At 43.8% G+C, this 25,763-nt stretch overlaps 1 protein-coding gene across 1 annotated transcript; it reads right to left on the reverse strand.

Moving 5' to 3' along the window:
* Positions 1-1,587: 1,587 nt before the first annotated feature.
* Positions 1,588-25,607, reverse strand: LOC124510834 (zinc finger protein 501-like). Its single transcript, XM_047077511.1, is given in 3 exon segments — positions 1,588-1,776; positions 1,947-2,048; positions 24,648-25,607. Coding segments are annotated over 3 exon segments (1,233 nt in total). The 5' UTR covers positions 25,590-25,607.
* Between the last annotated feature and the right edge of the window lie 156 nt (positions 25,608-25,763).

The following is a 25,763-nucleotide window of genomic DNA, read 5'->3' on the forward strand; positions in this document are numbered from 1 at the left end:
GAAATGGAAGCCCATGTGGAAAGGAAGTGTTGGGTGCTCTACATGGAGAAGTATAAACTCACGTGTGGTAAACTGTATAGGATAACCCTTAAAACAAACACATAAAAGATAGTTATAGGTAATACCAGTAAACCAAAAAAGAATAAAAAGGATTTAAAACAAAATCATCTGTAAAAATTGAGTTACTTCAAAGGCAGAAAAAGAGGGAACAGAGAAAGGAGATCTAAAAGCAACAGCAAGATAATTTAAATTTATATAGTAATATCTGTAAAAGGAAACAGTCTAAAAACCCCATTGAAAAGGAAAAATTGTCACTGATTTTTTTTTTTTTTAGTTTTATTTATTTTGAGAGAGAGAGAGAGGGAGAGAAAGAATCTCAAGCAGGCTGTGTACTGTCAGTATAGAGCCCAGCAACCTCATCAAGATATCTAAAAGAATAGGGGCGCCTGGGTGGCTCAGTCGGTTGAACATCTGACTTCGGTTCACTATCTCACAGTTTGTTAGTTTGAGTCCTGCATCAGGGCCACTGTCTGCTGCTGTCAGCACAGAGCCTGCTTGGATCCTCTGTTCCCCTTTCTACCACTCCTCCACTTGCATGTGCTCTCTCTCAACAATAAATTATGAAAACATTCAAAAATAAAAAGAGAGGTACCTGGGTGGCTCAGTCGGTTAAGCGTCTAACTTCGGCTCAGGTCATGATCTCATGGCTCCTGAGTTTGAGCCCTGCGTCGGCTCTGTGCTGATGGCTCAGAGCCTGGAACCTGCTTCGGATTCTGTGTCTCCCTCTGTCTCTGCCATATGCCACTCATGCTCTGTCTCTCTCTCTCAAAAAATAAACATTAAAAAAACTCTTTTAGGGGCGCCTGGGTGGCGCAGTCGGTTAAGCGTCCAACTTCAGCCAGGTCACGATCTCGCGGTCCGTGAGTTCGAGCCCCGCGTCGGGCTCTGGGCTGATGGCTCAGAGCCTGGAGCCTGTTTCCGATTCTGTGTCTCCCTCTCTCTCTGCCCCTCGCCTGTTCATGCTCTGTCTCTCTCTGTCCCAAAAATAAATAAACGTTGAAAAAAAAAAAAAACTCTTTTAATTAAAAAAAAAATCTAAAAAAAGACTGCATAAACTGAAGAGAAGTGGATGTTTCCACAGGTGCCCTGCTCCTTTGAAGCCCAACATCTTATGAATTTTAGGTCATTTTGAGTTTTAATTTTCCCGCAGAGTGAAACATTTGATTTGATTAACCTTCAAGAGCTAGACTTCGTTCTTAGTTCTCATGCACAACACATTGTGGAACCTGCTTAAGCAATTAACCACACTCATTATATTTGTTCTCCAACATGAAATCTTTGGTGAATCCTGAGGCCAAGTCATAGCATGAAGGCCCTGCTATGCTGTTTGTAAGGTTTCTTTCCATGACTCCGTGATTCTGTGGTATGGAGTTCCCCCATGACATTGCTTTACATTCACATCTTCATTCTACATGTATTCTGGAGTTTACTGAGGCTTGAATACTGCTTAAAGGCCTGGCCACATTTGTGACATTTGTAAGGTTTCTCTCCAGTATGAGTTCTCTGGTGAACTGTCAGGCTTGAATTCTAACTAAAAGCCTTGCCATACATATTACATTCATAGGGTTTCTCTCCAGCATGAATTCACTTATGTTGAGTAAGGTCTGAACTCCTGACCAAGGCCTTGCCACACTCATTACATTTGTAAGGTTTCCCTCCCCTGTGAATTCTCTCATTACCCCAAAGGTGTCAATGTGTAGTAAAATCTTTACCGCACTGATTACATCGGTAAGGTTTCTCTCTAGAATGAAGTCTTATGTTGAGCAAGATCTGAACACTCAGAAAAATGCTTTGCAACACACATTGCATTTGTAAGGCTTCTCTTCAGTATGAATTCACTCATGACCCCAAAGGTGTGACCATGTGGTAAAATCCCTTCCATATACATTACATTTATATGGTTTCTCTCCAGTATGGATTTTCTGATGACTTGTGAGGTTCGAGAACCTGTTAAAGACTTTGCCACACTCGTTACATTTGGAAGGTCTCTGCCCAAAATGAATTCTTGGATAATTAGCAGAGGTCAAGCAATGGCTAAAAGCCTTCCCACACTCATTAAGTTTGTAAGTTTTTTCTCTGTTGGGGGTTTTCTCACATTGTGTCAGTAATGAAGGATGCATAAGAACCTTCCCACATTTATTAACAATGTTGCTTTTGACAGTAGAAGGAATTCTTTGAGGTAGTGAAATCGAGGGCTTTTTTTTTCTTTTATCTTTATTTTTGAGAGAGAGAGAGACAGAGTGCGAGCAGAGGAAGGGGCAACGAGAGACGGAGACACAGAATCCGAAGCAGGCTCCAGGCTCTGAGCTGTCAGCACAGAGCCTGACGTGGGGCTCGAACTCACAGATCGTGAGATCATGACCTGAGCCGAAGTTGGACGCTTAACTGACTGAGTTGCCCCAGGCTCCCTATAAATTGAGGACTTTTTGATAGACTTCTCAGCTTGATTACTTTCATAAATTTCCTCTTGGGTTTGAAATCTCTGAAGTTCACCCAGATATGAATGAAAGCTTATTCCAAGCCTATTGCCCAAGCAGTTCTTATGCTTGTTTCCTGAATAGCCTACCTTGCTCTTTAGTGACTTCTTCATCATATCATGTTTGTAATACTGAGATATACTTCTTCTTATGGAAACACTGTGCTTTACCGGGAAATGATTCTAGAATTTATGATGTTGTTGGTTTTCTCTACAGATGAGATTTAAAAAAAAAATTTTTTTTTAATGTTTATTTATTTTTGAGAGAGACACAGACAGAATGCGAGTGGGTTAGGGCAGAGAAAGGGAGACACAGTATCTGAAACAGGCTCCAGGCTCCGAGCTGTCAGCACAGAGCCCGACATGGGGCTTGAACTCACGAGCTACGAGATCATGACCTGAGCCGAAGTCGGACACTCAACCAACTGAGCCACCCAGGCGCCCCGTGGTGAGATATTTATAATGGGATGTGGTTATTCCTTCATAATTTGTTTTCTTCATATACCCACTGAGTGGCAAATTTGTTCACATCTTGCTGGATTCCTCTTAAAGTCATCAAAGTCATGACTTATGCATCTTTCCAAAATCAACGTTTAGAATAACTCTCCATTATTAAGGCCATCTTTTAATGGTAATTCTTTGCTCACACATCTAGTATTGATATCTGTAAGATATAAATAATCATAGCCTTCCTATTAATCAGGGTGGGAAGATGAATATTTTATACTGAAAAGTATTACACCAAAAGTAAAACTCATAACTGACAGAGTTATCAACTTTCTCCAACTATGGTTTGGAAATACAAAGGACCTAAGATTCCTCAGTGTAAAGACAGTGTCATTACATATAATCCAAATTGTTTTCAGGGAAGCCTATTTCCAAATAATCTGTGACCAAGAGTTACAAGAGCCCTGGGAAAACGTAAATTTGCCACAGGCATCCCAAAGCACACAGAACCTCACAAGAAGCATAAAGGTGTCTCACATATGAAAACAGATAGTAGGGGCTCCTGGGTGGCTCAGTTGGTTAAGCGTCCGACTTCAGCTCAGGTCACAATCTCACGGTCCGTGAGTTTGAGCCCCGTGTCAGGCTCTGGGCTGATGGCTCAGAGCCTGGAGGCTGCTTCCGATTCTGTGTCTCCCTCTCTCTCTGCCCCTCCCCCGTTCATGCTCTGTGTCTGTCTCAAAAATAAAATAAACGTTAAGAAAGGTTTTTAAAAAAAAAAAAAAAAGAAAACAGATAGTAAAGCTGATTATTGAATGTTTATTGTACACAACATTAAATCATGACTTAAAGAGAAACAAAATATTCTTCTGAATATGTGTTACAAAAATACATCCAGGTAGAACAGGCATACTGCAGTGTTAATAATCCAGAATATACATTAAAAATTATGTTAGTCATAAAATATAATAAACATTTGTTAACCCCCAAAAAATCTAGCAATTAACAAGTATTTACAATTATAAGACATATATAGTCTGTGGAATTATAAAGAATTCACCCATAAGAACAAAGGAAAGGACCTGCATTTCAGAAAGAGCACACAATGTTGAGAACTGGAAAATATGCTGAACATCACGGATTCTGGAATAAGAGATTCAGATAAATAGCTAATATTATAGAGATTAACAATGGGAAAATGGGACATCAAAATGATCAAGCTGGGAACTCCAAATGTACCTCCCTTTATAAAAGCAGGAAACAAGCTAGAAAAAAATGTCAGAATGAACTTAACTCCGGAAATTAATCACAGGATTCCAGCAACCAGGCACACTTTTAATCAAGAAAAAGGTAGCTGTACCCCAGCTAAGAAGTGGTCTTGAAGATAGGAGCCTGCAGGGGGTACAAACTTCCTGAACTACAGGGGAACAAATGGGACCTTTAAGGAATTGTTGCTGTGTTTGTTTAATCTGAAGGACTGGCTCAAAGTGCTTGCTGTCTTTGGTCTACTTCAGATCTCTACTTAGGTGGAGGTGATAACCAGGGGTCATATGTCACAAACTTTTGTTTAAGTAATGTCTACACTCAACGTGGGACTTGAACTCATGACCCCAAGATCAAGATCTGTATGCTCTATGGACTGAGCCAACCAGATGTCTCTAAATTTTTTTAAAAAACATTTATTGACACATTTAAAAAAAACATTTAAAGGTAAATTAATGCCACCTAGGGCAAGGGATAACGATTGGAGCAAACAATGGGACAAACCTAAAACCCTGGTAAAAACATTGGGGAGTGAGGTGTACTGGGGAATAAGGCTTAGAAAATCCCCACATATTCCAGGGATTCTGGAAGGTTGTGAGCATGCCTGGGACTGGGTACTTAGGAAAAGACCTGAGAAATCCCCAAGCTTTACCTCCTGTTGACCGCCCAATTCTGAGCAAGCAGAAATGAAGGGTAAGGCACTGGTGTAATCTTCTTCCTGAATACATAAGTCATTCCCTAAAACAATCTACCCCATACACAAACACACAGAGTTCGTCTACAGAGAACATAAGCAGGTCTTGTTTTGAATATGGATGCAAAAATACTCAACAAAATACTAGCCAACTAAATATACATAGCATATGAAGATTATACACCATTAAAATTGAGATTTACCCAAATGTCCATCAATGTATGAATGGATAAAGAAGATGTGGTGTGTGTGTGTGTGTGTGTGTGTGTGTGTGTGTGTGTGTGTGTGGAATACTAGTCGGCAATCAAAAAGAAGGAAATCTTGCCATTTGCAACTACGTGGATGGCAGCGGAGGGTATTATGCTAAGAGAAATTAGTCAGTCAGAGAAAGACAAATGTCATATGACTTCACTCACATGAGGACTTTAAGAGACAAAACAGATGAACATAAGGGAAGGGAAACAAAAATAATATAAAAACAGGGAGGGGGACAAAACAGAAGAGACTCATAAATATGGAGAACCGAGGGTTACGGGAGGGGTTGTGGGGGGGAGGGATGGGCTAAATGGGTAAGGGACATTAAGGAATCTACTCCTAAAATCATTGTTGCCACTATATGTTAATTTGGATGTAAATTTTAAAAAATGAAATTAAAACAAATAATAATAATTGAGATTTGTTCGAAGAATTCAAGGGTAAATGGTTCAACACATGAAAATCTATCAATGTAATAAACCACATTCATGTAAGAAGGCAAGAAAAAATATAAACCTACATAATCACCTCATTGTATGCAAAATGTTTGAAAAAATCCAGAACTCTTTATTGATAAAAAAAAAAAAATTCAGCATACTAGGGGCACCTGGCTGGCTCAGTCAGTAGAGCATGTGATTCTGGATCTCAGGGTTGTGAGTTCAAGCCCCATGTTGGGTATAGAGATTACTTAACAAATCAAGGAAAATACTTTTAAAAATTCAGTATACTAAAAAGAAAAGTGAACTTCCTCAACCTCTTAATGATCATTTATGAAAAACCCACAGCTAATATCACAGTCAACGGTGAAAGAATAAAAGCTCTCCCCCCATAGGCAAAGAAAAAGACACAAATGCACACTTTTACCACTGCTATCAACGTGTTCTGGAAGTTTTACCCAAAGCCATTAAGCATGAAAAAGGAATAAAAAGCATACATATTGGAGAAGTAAAAGAAAAACTACCTCTGCATGTAGATGCCATAATCCTATCTACAGAAAATTCCATAAAATACCCAACACACACACACAACCTTCTAGTGTTACAAATGATGTCAGGAAACACAGCATCAATACATGAAAAATCAGCTGTGTTACTACTACATATTAAATGGACAATGTGAAAAAGAAATGTTAAAAATTATTCCCTGTATAACATAACATCCAAAGAATCAGATACTTAGGAACAAATTTAACCAAGGAGATGAAAGATCAACAGACTGAAAACTATAAAACGTTGCTGAGAGAAATTAAACACCTAAATAAATGGAGAAGATGTTCCATATTTATGGATGGGAACACTTCATAGTTTTGAAAATGGTAATATTCACCAAAGTGGTCTGGAGATTCTACAGACACACTATCAAAATTCCAAGACTTGTTGAGAAATAGAAAACATGATCCAATACATATGGAACCACAAAGGCCCCTAAAGAGTCCAGACAATTTTGAAAAAGAAGAAATCTACAGAACAGAAAAACAGAGACAGAATGCACACAGGCAGTTTCAGGGACTGGGGACAGAGGAAAATGTGGAGAAACTGATTAAGGATAATGGACACTAATTTGGAGTGATGGGAATGTACAACCAGACAGAGATGGTGGTTGAACACCTGGTAAATGCACTAAATGCCACTGAATTATTCAGTTGAAAATGGTTAATTTTGTTACATAAATTCCACTTTAATTAAAAGTTCATCTTTTAATTAAAAGTGCAAGGCTCTTCCTTCCTCCACAGTGGAGATGATATTCAGCTCAGAAAGAGGGTCTTGCTGACATGGAAACCGGTAGATGATGTCCTGCAGCTTTTCCATAAACTAATCCCAGTCCCTGGACAGCTGAGACCAAGGACATTCAACACAGGCGGGTTGTGAATAGCATTTCACAGACTTGTTCAGTGACCGACCTACATCTTCCAAATACTTAAATGTTTGACAAATACAGATATCCAGCTCTCTTCCTAGAACTACTGAATCAAGAGTACAGGAGTAAAACCAGGCAATCTGATGTTTTAAAGTTTTGACATAAAGTCTTGTGTCTTCCCAACTTCTAGCGCCACCACTAACCTGCATGTAGTGAGCACATCATCGGAAGAAAGGGGGCACTTCAAATCCAGACACCTCATTGTGAAGCTTTTCATTTCTGGATCAACAGGGCTTCACTCTCAGTCAAACAGGGCAGGGACTCTCAAGCGCCTCCCGAAAGAAACACAAAGATAGCCTAGAACATTTCCCAACCTCTGCAAGGAAACTATCCTCACCCAGGGAGACCAGGGTCCTGTAGTTCTCCAACATCACGTCCCTGTACAAGGCCCTCTGAGCAGGGTCCAGGCACTCCCACTCCTCCTGAGAGAACTCTATGGCCACATCCCTGAATGTCAACAGTTCCTGAAATGAAAGCACATTTCACCAAGAGGCCATCAGGAGAGTACTTCTTATACAAAAATGAGAGGAGGAGAGAGGTATAAGCATCAACTAGAAATGAGTGCTGGAATAATCTACAAAAGATCATTTTCAGCAAGTCATATATCCCTGATTTTATACTTTCCATCAGAAAATTTCCCTTAGCTACATTCTGAGATTTTACAATATTGTGCAAGAAAAGAAAATATACATACAATACTGTATATATGAAAACTGCTGAGTTGATCTTAAAAGTTCCGATCATAAGAGAAAAAATGCTGTAACAACGTATGGTGATGGATGTCAATTAGACTTGTGGTGACAATCTCACAATATATACAAATATCCAATCATTAGCCTACACCCCTCAAACTAGACTGATGCTATTAGTCAATATTCCTAAATTTAATAAAATGCTTAAAATAAAAAAAAAGTAATGATATGTAGTAACTCTACATATACTTAGTGGAATGGAGAAGCTGAGGGTACAATATTATGACTGGGTGGAAATGAAAGGTACTTTTTAAAAAAAATTTTTTTTAAATGTGTTTATTTTATTTTTGAGACAGAGAGAGACAAAGCATGAGCAGGGGAGGGGCAGAGAGAGAGAGGGAGACACAGAATCCGAAGCAGACTCCAGGCTCTGAGCTGTCAGCACAGAGCCCAACACGGGGCTCCAACTCATGAACTGTGAGATCATGACCTGAGCCGAAGTTGGATGCCCAACCGACTGAGCCACTCAGGCTCAGTTTGTTTTCAACTAGAAAACAAAGAAATACGGTACCTGGGTGGCTCAGTCGGTTAAGTGTCCGACTTTGGCTCAGGTCATGATCTCATGGTTGAGGAGTTCAAGCCGTGTGTAGGGCTCTGTGCTGACAGCAGCCTGGAGCCTGCTTCGGAGTCTGTGTCTCCCTCTCTCTCTGCCCCTCCCCCACTCACACTCTGTCTCTTTCTCAAAAAATGAATAAAAACTTAAAAAAAAAAAAAGGAAACTGATAATCTGAGGATGAACATACTTTTGTAAACAATGTACTGGGAAGCAAAGAATATCTAAGGAAATGTTTTTTGTTTTTACTTTTGAGAGAATACAAGAAAATTTCATGAAATTATCACATACTAGAAAGAAATAATGGTACAGAAGAAAAGACAACATGATCTTCCCATTAGGACAAAGAATTAAGTATGCCGGAGGCTTAAGGATGTTTGCTCACCTTCATGGAATTTCATGGAATAAAGGGGAACAAATGGACACTGCATTAGCTCTGGAAGTTAGCAGTATCACCCATCCACAGAATGATTTTCTAGTCCCCAAATTACTAAATGGGGCCCTAAGTGACAATAGTTGGCCCAGGAAGAATGGTAGATTTATATCATTTCCATAATGTACCCCAACATACAGACTTAACATTATGTGAAGGAAGGGAAAAAAAATACACACAAACGAAAAACCTTCACATGGTAGATTATATGCAAGTTCTAGATAGTATGTTGTATACACCAAATGACAGCTAATTTCTCCATGAGCGAGGGCATGAGTAGTGTCTTCAGGGATGACCAAGTCCATACGGGCATCACCAAAGGTAAAAATTGGAAAGATGGGAAGCTCATAATTACAGAACTCACTAAAAGTTTTGAACATTTCCCATATGGTAAGCATTACTTTGATGCTTTACAAGTTTTAACTTGTAAAAGGAATATAGAATCCAATTAAATTAGTATTTGTTCCCATTTTATACAGGACCCAATTCTGTCACACACACTCTAAGGAACATGCCTCAAGTCATATAGGTAATAAATGACAGAGCCCAGACCTGAACAAGTTGTCAGGCTTTAGGATGGAACCCATGGCACCACACAGTGAAGTAATGGACACAACAGTAAAAGTGTGTTGACAGAGGGCTTCCTAGTGGAGAAAACCTGAAACAAGCTCAAGGCTGAAAAATAAACACGGATAAAGATCAATATATATGTCTGCACAGGTGCATGTGCACAAAGTATTCCTACTGCTGTTATCTCATTTAGGTGATTGTGCAAAAAAGAATTTAAGGCCATGGAAAACATGTCAGGCATACTTTCAGAGTTAAAATAAATAAAAATTATTTATGAAATGAAACACACTGAAAATAACTGAAATCAAAGTACCAGTCTCTAAATGACATCTGTGTTTAGATAATTCTTCATTATCTATGATTCTGTGCATTTCATGTGCATTTCAGCATTTCTAGTACAACGAACACGTATAAATTGTACTAAATGTAAATAAAACGGTCAATGTTTTTCTCTTAGCCTACGACAAAAACCTTGTAAAAACTTTTTTAAAATAGCAACATGTAAATCCAATCGCCATAAAATACATTCACAGAATTGTAGGAGCTGGAATCTGCGTGGAGATAGAGGGGCTGAGATAAGGTCCTGGGGTGAGCGTGAGCAAGCATGTCAGGAGGGACGCTTCAGAGTGAGATGAGCATGGCCCAGTGGTGGTACAGGACGGAGAGGAACCCAGATGTGACTTTACCTGAGAAAGTTATTCCTGACTCCTAGGCTTTCCTCCTCTTCCTTCTCGGTAATTCTCAAGATGGGTCTCGAGACGTCAAACCTGAGTGTCAAATATATGCTGTTTAATGCTTAGAGTCAACTTACCCCTTTCTGTGCCACAACCACAGACAGGTAGACCTCCCCATGTGGGAGACGGCCCTCTGCTGCCCACTGCCAAAGAGGGGTTCAGCACAGTAAACTGCTACACAGAGACCTCTTCCTGCAGAATGCACTCTCCTCCTGGTGAGGCACACACACAAGCTGCAGCAGAGGGGATCTGGGCTGCACTAACCCTCCCCTTGGAGTCACAGGCTCCCCCAATAACACCCCATGTCAAGGACAGCCCGCCTCACCTCTCTCCCTGTCTCTAGATCCGGGGCTGGTTCATTCCTCATTAATGGATGAGCTAAGGCCCTGGGGCCCAATGCTGGATACAAATTAGAATCACCTGGGGCATTTTCAACACCACTGAGTCTGTTCCCCATCATCCCAAACACAAGAAGGGGAATTCCTGGTGACTGGGCATAAGAGGTAACTACAAAATGCCTCAGCAATCCAATGCAAAGTCAGGGTCGAGCACCGCTCAGAGGGCACCAGCCCAGCACACCTCCCACCTGAGGCTCTGCTCTCTCCTGGGCCCCTGTCCCCTGTATCCAGACAGTGGAAGAGGAAGGAGCAGAGAGACCCATGCGGAGTAGGCATTACAGGCCAGAGCTGGGGTAGGGACGAGGCTAGGATGTGACAGGGCAGTGTCAGAGATGGCCCCACAAGAAAGTGATATCACAACAAAGACCTGGGGAAGGAAGATCACCATGTGCATTTGAGGAGTCACAGAATTCTAGGCAGAGGGACCACCCTTGGGAAAGCCCTGAGGCAGTGCTGACCCTGGCCCCAGGAAGAGCAGACCTTTGAGTGCCTCTATCCCAGCGAGGGAGGAAGAGACAAGCCGGGTATTAGGTCACAGAAGTAGATCAGGAATAGCCAGCCGGCCATTGTCTTCAGACACTGTTCTCCCCCATCCCAAGTGAATTTTGGAAACCATGTAGTCTCTCATACATCTTAAGTTAGTATCTAATTATTATTATTATTTTTTTACTGTATTTAAGTGAAAACACACACAATATAATATGCTGTGCATTTTGAAAACATGCCAAGATGGTCACCTAAGCCCCAGGAAGGATGGCATTACTCTTAACTGAGAAGTGGAGGACTGCAGGGAACATAATTGGGGGAGTTCAGGAGCTCATGTTTGGACATCATAAGGTGGAGACGCCTGTTAGACGTCCCAGCAGACGTGTCAAGGAGACAGCTGGACAACACAATCTGGAGTTCAGGGAGGAGGTCTGAGATGGAGTGTGTAACTGGGAGACTGCAGGGGGTTTAAGGCCCTGAGATAAGGTGACACGGAAAGTCACCGGGTATAGATGGAGAAGAGAAGAGGTCCAAGACTATGCTATGGGGCCCTCCCCCAATCAGGGAGCAGGAGTTTAGGAAAAATCAGCAGAGGAAACTGAGACGTGAACATGGTGGAGAGAAGAAAACTGAAACAGACACACAGATGATAGATAAGATCTGTCAATAGTGGGATGTCCCAAAAGCCTTAAAAAAATGTCTTTAAAGGAAGGAGTCATCACTGTTCAACATGTTGCTGCTCAGACAGATGAGGAGAGCCAATTAGCCAGCGTTTCTTTGAAATGAGAGGACATCAGTGCCTCTGACACGGAGAGTGGAACAATAGATGGGAAGCCCTGACTGGATGAGGGTCAGTGTTAATTACAGGGAAGACTGAAGAGAACATAGACAATTTTTGTGTATTTTGCTCTGAAAAGGAGCAAAGGCTCTTACTAAAGAAGACAATGTCCATAAAAGAAAATTTTTGTTGTTGTTGTGAAGATGAGAGAGAGAGTGAATGAAGGGCTTTGTTAAGGTTGGGCTATACTACAATCTGCGCATGACGGCTAAAATACTTCCCTAGAGGTAAAAATTGAGCACAATTTGGTAGGATACCATGTCCATGCTGAGACTTGAGGGGTCTGGGAAGTGGTGCACACCGTCAGGGTGGAGGACAGCTGTGTGAGAGGGCGGTCCCTTCCTCATCCACAGTGAAGGAGAAGACCCAGACGCATGAGGCATGTAGGTGGCCCAATCAGGGAAGATCTCTTTCCCATCATTCCCAGGTGCCCAGACAGACCATCTTGGACTGAAAGTGAAGACAGGAAAGGAGCAGATGGCCTTCTCGGGGGCCCTGGAAGAAAAGGTATGGTAGGCAAATAGGGAAATTCCAGAGGAGGTGGTCCAGGAATTTGAAGGGAGACCAGTCAACCTTGGTTCATTGTCCTCTAGCTCTGATGGAAGACAGACACAATAAGTAAGCAGAGCTGGAGGAGATGATGATGTGGAGGAGAAAGCAAGGAAGTTAAGGGTATGCAAGGGAATGGTTACATCAGTCCTTTGCAGGTGTTTAATTTGCATGGCTATTAGTAAGTGAAAGGTTTGTCTGTCGCCATCTTTTAAAATAACCTGAAAAGGTGAGGAGGGCATATTCATAATGTTTACCATTTATCCCCCTACAGCAGAGAGGAAAAGCCTGGGCCCCACACACACAGAATGAATGATTGAAGGTCTCTAGTGTAACCTTCATGCAGTGGTTTACGCAAGGGTCCTTGATGTCTACAAGGGTCCTGGTTGTCCTTAGCATGGTCTTCTCACAAGTGAAGAGCGAGCCAGCCAGGGGCACCAGAAGAGTTCAGAGCCAAGGGTCCTTCACTGAGACCACTATCCTCACCCCCAGCAGGTAAGAAAGGCACACTTAAGAAACTGAGTCGGTTGAACCACTGCCGTAGCCACCTCGGGCGGAGCACACCCACTCCAGCAATAAAGGAGCCTGAACTCTGCAGAAAGAGCAGAGGCCTCTGGGCTGCTGAGAGCCACTGATGGTGATGGTCCTGGTGTCAAAGATTTCTGACTTTGCAATGACATTTGGCTGAAATATTCACAGCCCAAATGCTGACTTATTTGGTCTATGACTGTGCAAACTGAGAGGTGGAGCAGGAAGTGTGTGTGTGAACAGAACAGTACAGGGGAAGCTGGGAAGCTGGAAAACTGGAAGGAGGGGACACAGGAGAGGCACAGACAGACAAACCAGCTTTGTCCCTCAGGTCACCCACCTGGAGAAGCACCACTCTGCCATTCCAGAAAAGATGAAGGACAAAGGGGGAATCATGTATGTAGGGTGAATGTGTGCCTTGGGGGGAAATAACCCTTCTCTTTCCTTTTTTTTTAGTTTTTTTTTTTTTTTAATTTTATTTTTGAGAGAGAGAAATAGAGTATGAGCAGGGGGGGGTGCAGACAGAGAGGGAGGCACAGAATCTGAAACAGGCTCCAAGTTCTGAGCTGCCAGCACAGAGCCTGATGTGGGGCTTGAACTCACAAACTGTGAGGTCATGACCTGAGCCGAAGTCAGACGCTTAACCGACTGAGTCACCCAGGCAGCCCTGGACTCAGACACTCTTACAAACCTCCCATGGAAGCCAATGCATTCCCTGGAGACACCATCAGGATCCTTCTATTCAGCTATGGAATCCCACAACATATTCCAGGCCCCAATAACTCAATCATTTATGATAGAATAATACACATAAAAACGCCCAAAGACCCACTGATCCCTGAAGCTGTATTTTCATTCACAGTGACCCCACCCCAAATGTTGGCACCTCCGTAATCTACTAAATAAAATAACGTCTCCAGTGATGTACATACCCCAACAAGACCCCGACATCTTCTATGCAAGCACCTCAAATTATCATTTGTATCCTCCCAAATGCATATAAAACTTTGACTTCCACCCTAACCGTAAGAGTTCCCTAAAAGACCAAAAATAACCTCCAAAATCACCTCTATTTTCCCTGTAATTCCACTGTTGGTTGCATAATGAATCTTACACCCTCAAGACGGCCTACACAAGTCACTTGCGGAGTCACTTGCGGAGCGATGCTAAGGTGCAGCTCCTGGATCCACCCCCTCAGGACCAACGCACTCATGTCCCTGCAGCCTGAAGGATAAAGAGCCTGAGTCATGATGGCCAAGGAACAAAAAGCGCAGGGAAAAGACTCGAGACAGAAAAAAACGTTGGTGTGTGGGAACAGAGAAAAGGCAAACGTGACTGAGGCACAGGTAGCCATGAGAGGAGGGTAAGTGCTCTGAATACATATATATATATATATATATGCCCCTTAAACAATAACTGGCATACCTCCCTGTCCCCCTGTGGCAACCACCACTCTACTTTCTATATCTGAATTTGGCCGCTCCAGGTACTTTATATAACTGGAAAAACACATTTGTCCTTTTGTGTCTGGCTCATTTCAATTAGCATATGTTCATAGTTTATCTATGTTGTAGACTGTTTCTGAATTTCCTTCCTAAATTTTTTTTTTTTTTTTTTTTTTATTTTTGGGACAGAGAGAGACAGATCATGAATGGGGGAGGGGCAGAGAGAGAGGGAGACACAGAATCGGAAACAGGCTCCAGGCTCCGAGCCATCAGCCCAGAGCCCGACGCGGGGCTCGAACTCACGGACCGCGAGATCGTGACCTGGCTGAAGTCGGACGCTTAACCGACTGCGCCACCCAGGCGCCCCGTCCTTCCTAAATTTTTAAAAAAAATTTTTTTGACATTTATTTATTTTTGAGAGACAGACAGAGCACAAGTGGGGGAGGGGCAGATATAGAAGGAGACCCAGAATCCAAAGCAGGCTCGAGGCTCCAGGCTCCAGGCTCCGAGCTGTCAGCACAGAGCCCAATGCGGGGCTCGAACTCACGGACCGTGAAATCATGACCTGAGCTGAGGTCGGACGCTTAACAGACTGAGCCACCCAGGCGCCCCCCCTTCCTAAATTTTTAAGCTGAACAAGGCTCTGTTGGATGTATATACATTTTGTTCATCATTCATCCACTGATGCACATGTGGGCTGTATCTGTCATGAACACAGGTATAAAAATACGTGTTCGGATCCCTGCTTTCTATTTCATTGGTACATACTCAGAAGTGGGATTGGTTGATCATATGGTAATTCTATCTTTAATCTTTTTTTTTTTTTTTCCAACGTTTATTTATTTTTGGGACAGAGAGAGACAGAGCACGAACGGGGGAGGGGCAGAGAGAGAGGGAGACACAGAATCGGAAACAGGCTCCAGGCTCTGAGCCATCAGCCCAGAGCCCGACGCGGGGCTCGAACTCACAGACCGCAAGATCGTGACCTGGCTGAAGTCGGACGCTTAACCGACTGCGCCACCCAGGCACCCCTATCTTTAATCTTTTTGGGAAATCGCTACATTCTCTTCCAGAGAGGGTACACCATTACTTTCCCACCATCAAGGCACAGAGAGTTCAATTCCTTCACATCCTCTCCAATGCTGGTTATTTTCAGTTGTTGTTGTTGTTGTTGTTGTTTTTAACGTTTATTTCTGAGAGAGAAGGACAAAGCACGAGTAGGGGACGGGCAGACAGGGGGAACAGAATCCAAAGCAGGCCAGGCTGAGCTGTCAGCATAGAGTGAAACATGGGGCTCAAACTCCCAAATCGCAAGATCATGACCTGAGCTGAAGTCGGATGCTTAACTGACTGAAGCACCCAGGTGCCCCTTTCGAGTTTTTTGTTTTTTGTTTTTTATAATACATATCACAAAAACTGTGAGGGTATCTCATTGTGGTTTTTATTTGCTTTCCAAAATGATTACGGATATTGAGCATTTTTTCACGAGCTTACTGGCTATCTGTATATCTCTTCTATGGAGAAGCATCTGATCAAGTCTTTAGCCCATTTTTATTTAAAAACAATTTTTTTTTTTTTAATTTGAGAGAGAGAGAGAGGGAGAGCACAGACGTGAGAGGTAAAGAGGGAGAGAGACAGAATCCCAAGCAGGCTCTCTACTGTCAGCACCAAGCCCAACGTGGGGCTCAAACCCAGGAACTCTGAGATCATGACCAGAGCAGAAATCAAGAGTCAGGTCCTTAAATGACTGAGCCACCCAGGTGCTCCTTTTGCTCATCTTTAAATTGGTTGGTTTTTGTTATTCTTGAATTGTAGGTCTTCCTTTCCCTACACCTACACTTTCCGGGGAACTCTTCACACCTATTTCGCCTTGTCCTACTCTTTCTCCCCAATCTTTCTGACTGCTCCACTCGCCATACGTTTCTGCCTCTCTCTGCCCCCACGGGTGTCCCCTCTGCTCTCCCTGTTCCAATCCCGCTTTCCGGTTACACCCCCTCCGCCCGACTCACTGGCACCCCCATCGGATCTCGCACCGCTGTTTCTCTCCCCGCTGTCATCCCACCCTCTCCTGCTGTCTCTGTCTCTGCCTCGCCCGCCCGCAACCTTTTGCTCCTTCCCGCTCTGCGTTTGAAGCGCCTCGCTCTTGTGGCCCCACTTCTGCTTGTGCTCGCTATTTTGCTCCCCTTGTCCTGGGGCGCCTCCCTTTTCTCCACATTTCGCTCTTTTCTCTTCTCCGCCTGCCACTCTCCCGAGTTACTGCGTCCGCTCCCACGGTCCCTCTGTGTCGACCCTCTCACTGATCTTCCCTCCCTCATTCTCCGTCTCTCTCTCCTCATCCCTGGCCTCCCTGCCGCAGTCACGGCTTCCACAAGGCCCCTCAGCCTCGCGTGCGGGACGTGACCCGCGCTCTGACACCCCGCGCTCTCCCGTCCTCGGTCCCGCTCCTGAAAGCCCCCGCTCAACAGCGTGCTCTTCCCGGGCATCCGTCCTCCCACCACATGCGGGGCTGCAGGGGAGATTCCTAGGAGGCGGCGGGGTCTGCGCCACCCCAGGGCCAGACTCCGAGCCCCGATGGGCCCAGACCCGCCAGGCTGCGGGCACAGGCGCCGAGCGCTGCCATCCACCCCGCACGCCCATCTCCCGAGACTCACGCGGCGCGGGGGACACGCGTGCCCAGGGACACAAGGCGGCAGGCAGCCTCTGAAGGCCCGAGGGCCCCGAGCACCACAGGCGGGGACCGACTCCGAAAGATCCGAACCGAAACCAACTGGGACCCCCGAGCCGGCAGCAGGGTTCGGTGAGTCCGCGACGCCACTCACCGCGGTGGGAGGCGCGGGGGAGGCGACGCTAACGTGCGTTGAGACCCCCCAGGCGCTGGGCGTGTGCGACTGTGGACTGGAGACGCTCACGTACAAAACGGAAAGTTCAAAACCAGCAGCAGCCGTGATGACCTTTTAACCTCTCTAGCCACTTGTGTGAGGGGCCTGTAAAACGCTGCGCGTGCGCGTTAGTGGAAGGGCAGGGCTGAGGCGGGCCCTAGGGAGAGCACTACAGGCCACGTGTTGGGTACGATAAGTTACACGCCTTGGGAGTGGCTGACGAAGCGCTCTGGCAATGGGCAAGTTATGAATAGTTATTTATATAGTTATGAATAGGTTATGAATAATATTTAGCCCGGATGCTCACCTTGGCGGGGCCTGGGAGGAGCGCTTCCGGCAACCGCCCGCCGGTCCTGGTTAGGCCTGGGTCGCAGTTCCGGGTCGCAGGATGGCGGAGGTTGGGGAGCGCTTCCGGTAATGAGAGGGGGAAATAGGCCCCTGGAGCCCGGGGCGGAGGGAGCTATGCCGACAGCTTGTAGCCAGGAATCGCCCTGACGTTTGCCCTGGCTGGGCCCTTGGGGGTGAGGCCGGGACCTCTGGACGGGGTGGGCGGAGCCCCCAGGAGGAGTCTGTCTTTGGAATCTCTGTGTCCTGTGTCAGTGGACTGCTCCCTGCCTGTTTTGAGTCGATGTCTCCAACAGTTTGAGGTAGAGCTCAGAGTTGTGTGGGCCACGTGTGTTGAAAGCGAACATGTTTACGTTTTATCAAGGTGAGCCAGTTTTCGTTAAAAACGCTTTTGTTATAGAGGTAGAGATTGGCCTCCTGGGAGAGGCGAGCTGGGCTTCGCTGTCTGGGACCTGGTCCTGGGTGCGGAGTGATGTGGGGCCACAGCTGGATCCAGGAACTGCTCCTCTGCTAGAATTTAATTTAAGCAATTTAACTAAGCCAAGGAGTCCACCTGTCTGTGCAGGAGATGCAAACTGAAATATGAAATGTGAAAACCTACCAATGTGAAATGTGCCATTTTTACAGACATTTTTCAGAACCTCATTTCCACTTTATCGACTTTCACCATGTGCTTATTTCCAGAGACATTCATAGGCACACCCTAGGGTGTGGTAGATGATTTTTTTTTTTTTAATGTTTGAGAGAGAGTGTGAGAGATTGTGAGCAGGGGAAGGGCAGAGAGAGAGAATCCCAAGCAGCCTCTGGGCTGAGATGGCCACTACCATGAGATCATGACCTGAAGCCAAAATCAAGAGTCTGACACTTAACCGGCTGAGTCACCCAGGCTCCCCAAGACATGTGATAATTTAGGTCACTAACCATTGCTTAAAATATATGTGTGTGTGGAGATATATATATATATATATATATATATATATATATATATATACCACCACTGTTGACAATAGGCAAAGTATGGAAAGAGCCCAAATGTCCATTGATGGATGAATGGATAAAAAAGATGTGTTGTTGGGGCACCTGGGTGGCTCAGTCGATTAAGTGTCTGACTTGGGCTCAGGTCATGATCTCACCGTTCATGAGTTCAAGCCCCCCATCAGGCTCTGTGTTGACGGCTCAGAGCCTGGAGCTTGCTTCGGATTGTGTCTCCCTCTCTCTCTGTCCCTCCCCTGCTCATGCTCTGTTTCTCTCTGCCTCTCAAAAATAAATAAACATTGAAAAAAAATTTTTTTAATGTGTTGTATACACACACATGCACACACACACACACAATGGAGTATTACTCTGCAATCAAAAAGAATGAAATCTTGCCATTTACAGCTACGTGGATGGAACTGGAGAGTATTATGCTAAGAGAAATTAGAGAAAGACAAATATCATATGATTTCACTCCTGAGGAAGTTAAGATACAAAACAGATGAACATAAGGGAAAGAAAAGCAAAAATAATATAAAAACAGGAAGGGAGACAAAACATAAAAGTCTTAAATATAGAAAACAGAGGGTTCCTGGAGGGGTTGTGGAAGGGGGGATGGGCTAAATGCGTTAGGGGCATTAAGGAATCTACTCCTGAAATTACTGTTGCACCATATGCTAACTTGGATGTAAATTAAACAATAAATAAATTAAAAAAAATAAAATAAAAATTTAAAAACCATAAAAAAGCCCTTTAAAACATAGATCTAAGTTGAGTTCTCTGTATTTTTATTTATATATTCATTTTGAGAGGGAGAGCATGTGGGAAGGAGAGAGGGAATCCCAACCAGGCTCCACACTGTCAGCTTGGAGCCCAGTGTGGGGCTCTAACCCATGAACTTTGAGATCATGACCTGAGCTGAAATCAAAAGTCAGACACTTAACCTACTAAGCCCCCCAGGCGCCCTGAGTTCTTTAGATTTCTCATTGCATTCCACACCTAACATGACTGATAAATTCAAATAACTTTGAGCTGAACTTTTGTGACATTATAATTCATTGCTCCATAATTTCCAAATATAATTTCAAATCCACTTTACTTTTAGCCAAAGTAACGTGTTTTTATACAAAAATTATTTTATATTTTGGCACTTCTGTTTTCTATTTCTGAATGCTCTGGGAGGTGTGGATTATAAAACTCTCTAACATATACATTCTTTAGAAGACTATTGAGTTAGTTTTCATTTAAATACTTTTGCAATATTTCCAGGGGCATTTGATAGGCATGTGTATTCTCATTATATGAACCCTAAAGAAAGTGAAGCTAGTTATCAATATTCCAGTGGTTTTATTTATACTTTCAATAACCTTTAAGAGAATATCCATTAGTTACTATACACCATGAAATACAGGTTTCTCTAAAATACATTCATGTTAAAGATGAATTCCCCTGTAAGAAATGTTAATGAGATAAAGGTGTTTTGGATATATATTTTAAACATATATTAAATTTACAAGGTTTCACTGTTCTATATATTACATAGTGTTTCATAAGCTTTAAGCATTAGTCATAGCCTTTTGATGTTCATTTCATTTGAATAACTTAACATTTACTATGGTTAAAGTATCATTATTCATAAAATTCTTAAGTTTTCACTCAGAAATTAATACCCTGGGGACACCTGGGTGGCTCAGTCGGTTGAGTGTCCAACTTTGGCTCAGATCATGGTCTATCTCATGGTTCATGAGTTCAAGCCCCGCGTTGGGCTCTGTGCTGACAGTTCAGAGCCTGGAGCCTGCAGCCTGCTTTGGATTCTGTCTCCCCCTCTCTCTGCCCCTCCCCCGCTTATGCTCTGTCTCTGTCTCTCAAAAATAAATAAATGTTAAAAAAAAATTAATATTGTGATGATCCCACAGGATTGAATTTTGGATGAAAACGTTTTAAGATTTCTCTGAGGTATTTGCTGGTTTTAGTAATGTCTGACCCCTTGGTTAAATACAGTGGCCCACTGAGTATAATTTTAAGATCTCCCAGTACGAATTTCTGATTAGCGAAGATTCATCCTGTCTAAAGACCTTCCAAATTCATTACATTTGCCAACTTGTTTTCTACACACTTGATCCTAGCCAAAAGGCCGAGAAGCGATTGCCAAGTTCATTTCTAATATGTACAACTGTGATATTTAATTATCAACAAAGGATGGATCTATTTAACATGAGGCACCTGGGTGGCTCAGTGGGTTAAAGCATCCGACTTTGGCTCAGGTCATGATCTGGTGGTTCATGAGCTGAAGCCCTGCATCGGGCTCTGTGCTGACAGCTCAGAGCCTGGAGCCTGCTTCAGATTCTGTATCTCCCTCTTTCTCTCTGCCCCTCCCTTGCTTGTACAAGACTAACCCATGTAGCTTTAAAAAGGGGGGGATAGATCAAAACTTCCCACATTTATGCCAATGTTAGTTTTGACACCAGCAAAGCTTCCTTCAGTTTGTGAAACTAAGAAACCATCTTGCTACATGTATTTTTACCTGATTACATTTACAATGTGCATCCTCAGTTTTAAATGTCAGCAAGTCACTCAGATGTATGAACGAGAATCCAATCCTATTATCAAATCATTCCATGTGTTTTTTTTCTTGCATTTTAAAAAACATACAGTGCTAAGGATAGACTTGGTGATCGTAATATTGACAACCAGCCATGTTGGCATGAAAGATTTCAGCATGGACTCCCATGTTCACAAGCAAGTAAGTGACTAGTGGCACTTTCACTAAACACTCCACAGTTGGGAAGAAGCCCATTATAGGTCAAAGTCATAGATCCATTTTGTTTATGGGGAATTTTGCTGCTTGTAAAATTTACAAGTCACTGGCTGCGGGGACCCTTCTTCTCAGGGGCACGTCTGGAAGTCAGCTGAGTCCGCGGGCACACCCTTGACCGCAGCGCGGCTGAGCACCTACTGTTCGGGCTTTGGGACCCGCCTGACTCGGCCGCCGTGCGCTCCGGGCTCTACCTCCTGGTCCCTCAGCTTCCGCCTCCGTTTCTGGCCCGGGGAAGTTGCCCACAGACACCCCGAGTGCCAGCTAGAGTTCATCCCCCGAAGGCTGGAAGGCCTCTCCGCGCGGAGAAGTGGTTGCCCCAGCGCTCCGCTCCTGACCCGGAAGAGCTGGACTCCTGGGGTGGCGTGGGCCGCTCGGCCACCCCGTGTACTCCCCAAGCTCTCGGTGCGCGCAACGCCAACCCCGCTGCTGGTCCCGCGGAACCAACTTGGGAGCAGGAGACTGAAAGGAGGCGTGCGGGACAATCAAGGGACTGCAAAGGGGCAGTGACAGTCCTTACGGTGCGAAGGCTTCGGCTTGTCGCTCCCTTTGGGCTTCCCAAGGTCTGGCCCACACCCTGGCTTCCCCAACCAGACAGGGCTGAGATGTGGGGAACGCATGAGCGGAGCAAGCAGGACCCGATGGAAATAGTGCTTCCGTCGCTGCAGGTAAGGGGCTCAAAATATTTTGGTTTTCACTAAAAATTAGCGAGAGTAGGAGGCTAAAGAAGGGCTGGAGGAAGGCACCGGAGCATGTATGTAAGTAAATAATCTTGCATGCAGGGAATGCGGGGGCGGCCATCGTGTTGAGGGGTATCAGCCCTACACTTCCGTATTTGAGCTGTGCGAGCAAGCTGGGTGAATCTGGTTCTTGGGGGTTTTCCATAAAGTGGAAGTCTCTACACCGTCACAGAACCAAGGACCTACTTCCAAGCTGACATTAAACGGAAGTTGTTTAATGGTGACCAAAGGGGAAGATTCACTAGGCGGACAGAAATCAGCCCCAGTCACGCTCCACGTTCTTACTGGGTCTTCCGTTAGTCCTCTTCGTGCCGCACGGTTTTCCTAACCGAAGAGAAAGTCAAGTCCCAGTGCTGTCCAGCCACACTTCGAATGAGCTCTGGGCCCCGGTGCAGCTGCAGCTGCAGCTGCATGGAGCTGGGGAGGCAATTCTCTGACCAGATGCGCTCATGTGGTGGCCCTTAGCTGCTGTTTTCCATCCCAGTAGCATTCCCTCCCTCACAGGAGCCTGACTCCCTCTGGGAGCCCTCCCCCCTCTGCCTTTTTCTGAAAAGTCCAGCTAAATTGCTCAGGAAACAGGCCAGCTTTCCTAATGTTCCAAGCTTCAGTCCTCACGGCCTGCAGGGATGTTGGATGGGGGGCAGGTGCACCAGCCCCGCATTCTCCCTGGGACCCAATCCACACTGGCTATCCTGGTCAGCCAAGTTCCCAATTCCCAGGAGGCTTCTGTGGCTACCCGCAAGTTCTCCAGGATCCAAGTAGCCACTGAGGTGCACACCGGGCGGGGGGTGGGGGGGGGAGTGGGGGACTCAGGGGTGGTGGTGGCTGTGGATGTGCTCTCAGAGTCCCATTGTGAGAAAGGGAGAGTCTGGATATGTGGACCCATCTCTAGCTCAGAAAGAGAGAGCTAGGGGAAGTTTCCTGAAAGTGAGAAGTGCTGCTAACTGTAGGAGCTTTTCCTCCAGATAAAAATAATAATAATAATAATAAAGCCATATTAAAAATTTAGACTAGTACAATAAAAATAAATTGGTCAGGAACTTTAAAGTATGTATCTCTGAATGGCACTGAAGGTCCCTGCATCTTTGATATGGCTGTTGTGTCTGTTCCTCTCACAAACACATCCTTAAGGCACACAGGGTTGAGTGATTTCACTAACTTCATGCCTTGTTTAGCAGCAGACTGAAGACTTGAACTTATGGGGGGTGGTAACAAATCACAGGATTTAACCATCATGATACACTGAAAAAGCTGGATGGCAATATTCTTCCAGTAATCTAGATTTACATTTAGGTGTTTTCATAACTTGTTCTCATATTTTAGATTATTGGTGTATTATTTATAATACTGGCTATGACCAGTTTCCATTTCCATTCTGTGCAAAGATTTATTTTATATGCTAATAAAAATGAGGCATAAAGCTCTGAGATCTTAATAAACTATAGATACTCTGATTGCAACATAGTACCATAGGAACCTGCCTCATGACCGAGTTGGACTTAATGACTGCAAGATTCACTTCGTAACAGTATGGTAACAGAGAGTTCTCTGTTTTTATACTAGGAAGAAAACAGAGTGGCACCTGTCACCAAAGCATTGAACTATTTCATACAATGTCCCAAAGTATGGTAGATAAAATACCATTTACACCAAGGCTGCAGGCTACAAGGTTAAGGTACAAAAGTTAACTGCCTTCGGAGATACCAGAAATGAACAAGTGAATTGAAAATTAAAAACAAAACCCATTTACGTTAGGACCAAAACAAAAGGTTCCATCACGGGCACTGTTAGGGCAATATGTGAAACGTCTGTGATGAAGACATAATGTCAATAATATATTTTCAACCACAGGTTCAAAGTCAGTAATAAAGTAACCTCATTAAGAAATCTAAAACAGGGTGCCTGGGTGGCTCAGTCAGTTGAGTATCCTGCTGAGGTCACGATCTCACAGTTCGTGACTTTGAGCCTCGCATCGGGCTCTGTGCTGACAGCTTAGAGCCTGGAGTCTACCTTAGATTCTGTGTCTCCCTCTCTCTCTGCCCCCAACCCCATTCTGTATCTCTCAAAAATAAATAATAAATATTTAAAAAAAAAAAAAAAGAAATCCAAAAGAATAAAAAGATTGTATAAACTTAAGGGGTTTCCACAGATGTCCCTGCTCCTTTGACACCCATCATCTCATGAATTTTAAAGCATTTTGACTTTTAATTTACCTGCAGAGTGTAACATTTGATTTGATTAACCTTCAAGAACTAGACTAAGTTCTCACTATTAGGAATTCTCTAATGCACAGTACATTGTGGAACCTGCTTAAGCAATGTACCACCTAATTATATTTGTAGGGTTTTTTCCAACATGAAATCTTTGGTGAATCCTGAGATCAAGTCATGGCATGAGGGCCGTGCTATATTCTTTTGTAAAGTTTCTTCACAGTATTCATTCCCCTATGACTCCAAAGGTGAGAACATTTAATAAAAGTCTTAACACATCCTCTATACCTTCACTGTATGTATATTCTGATGTCTACTGAGGCTTGAATACTGCTTAAAGGATTTGCCACATTCATGACATTTGTAAGGTTTCTCTCCAGTATGAATTCTTTGGTGAACTGTAAGGCTTGAATTCTGACTAAAGGCCTTGCCACATACATTACATTTGTACGGTTTCTCTCCAGCATGAATTCTCTTATGCTGTGTAAGGTTTGAACTCCCAGTGAAGGCCTTTCCACACTCATTACATTTGTAAGGTTTCTCTCCAGTATGAATTCTCTCATGACTCCAAAGGTGTGAACGGGTGGTAAAATCCTTACCACAGTGATTACATTTGTAAGGTTTTTCTCCAGAATGGATTCTCTTATGTTGAGCAAGATTTGAACACTCAGAAAAGGCTTTGCCACACACATTGCATTTGTAAGGCTTCTCTCCAGTATGAATTCGTTCATGGCCCCAAAGGTGGGAACGTATCATAAAATGCTTACCACATACATTACATTTATATGGTTTTTCTCCAGTATGAATTCTCTGATGCCTTGTGAGGTTCGAGAACCTGTTAAAGGCTTTGCCACACTCGTTACATTTGTAAGGTCTTTGCTCAGAATGAATTCTTTGATGATTAGCTAAGGTTGAACAATGGCTAAAAGCCTTCCCACACTCACTGCATTTGTAAGGTTTTTCTCTACTGGGGGTCTTCTCATATTGTGTCAGTAATGAAGGATGCATAAGAACCTTCCCATATTTATTAACAATGTTGGTTGTGACACTAGAAGCAATTCTTTGAGGTGGTGAAACTGAGGACTTTTTGGTAGACTTCTCAACTTGATTACTTTCACAAATTTCCTCTGGGGTTTGAAATCTCTGCAGTTCAGCCAGATGTGAATGAAAGCTTACTCCAAGCTTATTGCCCAAGCAGTTCATACACTTGTTTCCTGAATGGCCTACCATGTAATTTAGTTCCTTGTTTGTCATATCATGTTTATAATATGGAGATGTACTTCTTCTTATGGAAACACTGTGCTTTACAGGGAAATTATTCCAGAATTTAGGATGTTGTTGGTCTTCTCTACAGGTGAGATTTTTATAATGGGATGTAGTTATTCCTTCATAATATTTTTCTTC

The sequence above is a fragment of the Lynx rufus genome, unplaced genomic scaffold, assembly GCF_022079265.1.
Source record: "Lynx rufus isolate CCGP_SWC_20201006 ecotype Redwood Valley unplaced genomic scaffold, mLynRuf1.p SCAF_16, whole genome shotgun sequence".
NCBI classification, from domain to species: domain Eukaryota; kingdom Metazoa; phylum Chordata; class Mammalia; order Carnivora; family Felidae; genus Lynx; species Lynx rufus.